We start from the raw sequence: 4,798 nt of genomic DNA on the forward strand, positions 1-4,798 counted from the left end.
TACAAATAATTACTTAAAAATGGTAGTTTAATTACTATCAGGATTGAATTCCTAAATTGTCATATTAATTGTCTGTGAGGAGGAGTTATCTTTCTTCTAAATATTCCTTCATGTAAAAAAAAAAGTTATACTTATTAAAATGTGTTATTAAGTACTTGAAACTTTAAACCTTTTTTAAAATGGTCCTTAAAAATATACAAATTATTCGATTTAGAAGGCTTTTGATGTTGGAATTAAATGTTTTATTGCTGAATATAATAAAACAATTAGAAAGAAATAATGTCGATTTTAGTAAATATGATAAGTATTCCATTTACTTAGTATTCTCCTAAGCAATATTATTCCAGATTTTGATTAATTTCAAAATTACATTTACTTAGTAAATTACTAAGTAAATGAAATTCTGAAATAAAATAATTCATAAAACCTAGTTAATAGAAAGCATGTTATCTCTAAATTAAGTAATAATGATGATTTTCTAAAAATGAGTACTTCATTTACTAAGTAATATAATTCCTATTAAGTATTGATACTTAGTAAATCATTTTATAAGTAAATTAATTCATCCTTATTACTAATTATGTTTACAATTACTAACAATGATAGTCATTTACTTGCTATTCTGACTAAATGAATTACTAATAATTACTAGTTTTTCTTAATCTAATATCTTATTTTAAAAGCAACAAGTAAAACTTTTTTTAGAGTGTTGATAAACATAATATTCTGAGAGGTCGGGGGATTCTTACTCCTCTTACGCATCTGATCCCACATTTGATGTTTTCTATGGCTTGTGTTTTTATTTTTTCATCATAGGATTTTAAAATTGATATTTTCGTTCAAATCTATCTTTCACAAAACTGTATACATATGTTTTAGTTCATATCCCTTGGGGGAAAAATCATACTGAGTTCTGAGATGTTTATTTTGCATTGAAGCCTAAGAATTTATTTATCACAAATAGTGAAAATACTTCAATTCTTCATAAACCTACTAGTTCATCGAAAGACGCGGTTAAAAAATCACGTACGGAGCGGGGTAAATAGAGACAGCAGCGGGGCTTGTACCACGTGAAATTGCGGAACCAAGAGCATTCAAATATGAGGAATATCTGTCAGATTGTTTTGGTTTCATGACGATGATCACTCGATTGATCACATTATGAAACCAAAAAAATTAGGCAGTTAATCCTCAATTAAAGCTTCAGGATAAACGTGACGACTTTAACTTTTCAATCGTCAACTTCCCTTCCCTTACTTATGTAACAATATACCCTTACCACCTGCAAATGTGATCCATGTCTTTTTAGTGATTGGAAACTCAAGTGCATGCTTTAATCACGAACAATTTCTAAAATAGATTAAGTTTTTGCCAAACAAGTTAATAAAACAAGAATTGAATTCTATATTTATCAAAGAGTTTTCCTTATTGGATAATGTAACAGCGTCGATAGATGGACAGTAACACTAAATGCTGCAATTATCCGACACTTAATTGTTTTGCTTGAGTGTTTAAATCGAGGGTTGTTTGAGAGAACAATCAGGAAGACGATTGGAGAAATTCTGACATATGTTTGGAGGAAAGCAAGTAGCCGAAAAAATATGTATATCATCTATAGTACATCATCGAAATTCGCTAACCATTTTTGAAAGTGAAAAGTGATAAATTCGAAAGATGTGGTGGAATAATTATTTCGTGTTTTATTTATTTTATATTCTAAATGTTGTCGGCGGTAAGTAAATAACATCACTGCTAATATGTTCACACAAAAAATGCGCTGTCTTGTTTCATTTAAATTCCGTCGTTTTAGAGCCCATGGTGTTTGAACTTTTTCAGCCTTCCTTAAATATATGGCAATATTACGCTATCATTAACGTTTGGTTTTTATTTTTGGTAAACATTCGTACTCAAAAGCAGCCTCTAAGTACAATCACTTTCTTTACCCAGGCAGACTTCTAAATAATTAGTTGATGTTTCAGGGAAATCCACAACGTCGTTTATAGCCAGCATTTCGTAAATTCCATGGTTGTAATAATGACTTTAATATTGAATTTTTGTAAGAATCGATAACTTTAACAGTGGATAACTTATTAGGCTTTCATTAAAACCTATACTGTATAGGGGTCCTGAATAAATAGTCTTTAAGAAAAGCTTAAGTTAAAGTGGCAGTAAGTATTATGTTAGGGGCAGTAACATGACTTAAAGGCATGCAATCAACACACAAAAAAAGTTGGATCAAACTAAAATGACTTAAGGAGGCTGGGGGTTGACCGTTCAACAGAGTAACCACCAGATTTCAATTAATTTTTTTTTTTATATAATTTCTTAATTAAGCTGTCAACTATCATACATTCTTCTTTTAAAATTGGATCATTTTTGTATATTTTTATATAGAGCTCTTCTGCTAAAGGAGGTCAAAATAGTGTGAAAATGGCCACAGCCCCCAACCCGTTTAAAATGCCTCATTTGACAGGGTTTTATCTTCTTTCAATATCATTTTTTCAAAGAAATCAAATAAAAAGAAAAAAAAAAACATTCTGGAAGGACAAAATTGCAAGTGTTGGTCAGCGCTTGAAAGGGGGAGGGGGTATCGTAGTAGGATGCCTTTCGTTCCCTACCTAGACAATGTTAAATAAACTTTTAAATAACCAGTTATTATCATAAATTAACTGCGTCTAGTTTTGAAATAACTTGGCAAACAAATGGAATACACTAAGATACATAATTCTTTATAGCAGTTTTCGATTTCAATGAACAATTTTGCTATGGCTACTATTTATAGAATTCTGTGAAAAACTTTAAAAATGCTTCTCCTCTCACAGTTTTGTTAGGTTTTAGTATAATTTTGCATACTAGTTAACGAAGGAGACTACATCGAGGATCATTATTTTATTTATTGCTGTTGCAAAGTTTCATGCACAAATGTAACTTTTCCCTTTCTTTGTGATAAGTACAAACCAGTATAGCTACAGTATCGACTGGTTCTTAATACAATGACTAATATTACTTTCCCCCCTAAACTATCCCTCTGCTTTCCGTAAATTGTGGAAGTCAATTTTCCTTGCTTTATAATAAAAGTAGAGACAATCAAGCAGCACTTTCAAATTTTATCATTTTTTTTTCTTTTACTGAAAAAAGATTCCATTGCTGTTTCCTTTCACTGTGACAGAGGATGGGACAAATTCGAAGATAAATGCTACAGACTGTTTCCTGGATCCAGAAATTGGCATCAAGCTCGTGATGGTTGTACAGCGCATGGATCGACACTTCCAGTAGTGTCAAATAGAAGAATCCAAAGATTCATCATCAAACAGTGTAATTATATAACTAATTTATTTATCTTTTATTACATTTATTTATCTACATTATGTATTTAATCATAGAAATCAAATTACATGTATGTTGTAAAAATAGTTAATATAGATTTTAAAAACATATATATATATATATATTGGCTATTTAAAACTTATTCTTAAAAAAACACGGAACTATACATTTTGATAATCGGAGACAGGCTACAAACACATTGATGTCTAAACACTAATTTATTCACATATTTGAAATGTCTATGTTTGTCAAATATATTCCTATTTGCCATAAGCTGTATAAATACGAGGGTTGTTCTGAAAATTCGTGGAATTTTGTCATATCCTTTTTATTTAGCAAACAACACACTAAATAATTCTGTAGTCATATTCTCTGCACAATGGAGCGAAAAAATCCTAAACGTTTAAATTAAAAACGGCTATATTGATTCACATTTCAAATTATGGCTTAATATTTTGCTTTAATAAAAAAAATCAATTTGAGAAGATTTGTCATTTTCATTGAAAACGACAAAAAAGATGACGTTGTATAACGTCGATGAGCAGTAGAAGGGTATCGTTTGGCTCTATTTGTTGTTATGAGCCAAAATGATTCTGGCTAGGGATTATAGCTAGTAACTGTTTTCTCCGATATATATTAAATTATTTAACCATAATGAAAGAAGTGAAATTTTTACCTTATTAGAAATCTCTCTTTATCAGTGATCAAGAAATTCGTAAAGGTTGTAGACTCGATTGATAAGTTTACTACCCCTTCTAATGTTACTGATATTTAACAAAATGTTTGTAACTGATTTATTTTGATATAAATTCTTAGACGGGCATCTGCTTGGTTCACACGGCGTGTATTTGTCTGGAAATGATATTAAACGGGAGGGCAGTTGGGAATGGTTGGATGAGGACGAACCATTTTCTTTTCACACCTGGTATAAAGGTAAGATGTGTCACATGTGTATCATTATGTGTTCATCATATATTTTATGAAATGATTCTTAAATTTAAATTTGACATATTTCACAGTGTGTTAAATTTTCAAAGTAATCAAAAATTGTTTTTAGGAGAACCTAACAATGATAATGGAGACGGTGATTGTTTACATATTTGGAAAACTCACGGATATCAGTGGAACGATGTCGCTTGTAATTACCCTATCTCAAACTTTTTGTGCTCTAAACCAGGTATTATTACATTTTTTGAACAATATTACCACAATTTGTTTACTTTAACTCTATGATTTATAATGACAATTATCTCTAGATGTATTTTATGGTTTATAATTTAGAATATATATTAAAAAAAATATTTAAACTTTCTTATGAATGTATGTAAGTATGTATATAATTCAGGAAGGAGAATTCAAGCAACTTTGTCGACATCTTGTGGTTGCATGAATGGAAACCAAATTTTTTGCAAAATTGGAGACATATCACATACGAGGAGTAAGTAAATAAACAAAAAAAATCTCACATGCA

The 4,798-nt window shown here is 29.9% G+C and overlaps 1 protein-coding gene across 2 annotated transcripts in view; it reads left to right on the forward strand.

Moving 5' to 3' along the window:
- The first annotated feature begins 1,380 nt into the window (after nucleotides 1-1,380).
- Nucleotides 1,381-4,798, forward strand: part of LOC134264111 (perlucin-like protein) — a 3,593-nt gene continuing 175 nt past the window's right edge. The window contains exons 1-5 of one of the 2 annotated variants that reach the window (XM_062746412.1): nucleotides 1,381-1,732; nucleotides 3,139-3,315; nucleotides 4,144-4,260; nucleotides 4,385-4,504; nucleotides 4,673-4,798. The exon at nucleotides 4,673-4,798 is cut by the window's right edge and continues 175 nt beyond it. In XM_062746412.1, the coding sequence (XP_062602396.1) occupies nucleotides 1,675-1,732; nucleotides 3,139-3,315; nucleotides 4,144-4,260; nucleotides 4,385-4,504; nucleotides 4,673-4,773 (573 nt within the window). In that variant the 5' untranslated portion in view covers nucleotides 1,381-1,674 and the 3' untranslated portion in view covers nucleotides 4,774-4,798. Of the gene's footprint in view, nucleotides 1,733-3,138; nucleotides 3,316-4,143; nucleotides 4,261-4,384; nucleotides 4,505-4,656 lie in introns of both variants that reach the window. The other variant, XM_062746413.1, reaches the window with a different exon arrangement.

Source organism: Saccostrea cucullata, unplaced genomic scaffold (genome assembly GCF_032062105.1).
Source record: "Saccostrea cucullata isolate Sc308-1 unplaced genomic scaffold, CSIRO_AGI_Scuc_v1 ctg10765, whole genome shotgun sequence".
NCBI classification, from domain to species: domain Eukaryota; kingdom Metazoa; phylum Mollusca; class Bivalvia; order Ostreida; family Ostreidae; genus Saccostrea; species Saccostrea cuccullata.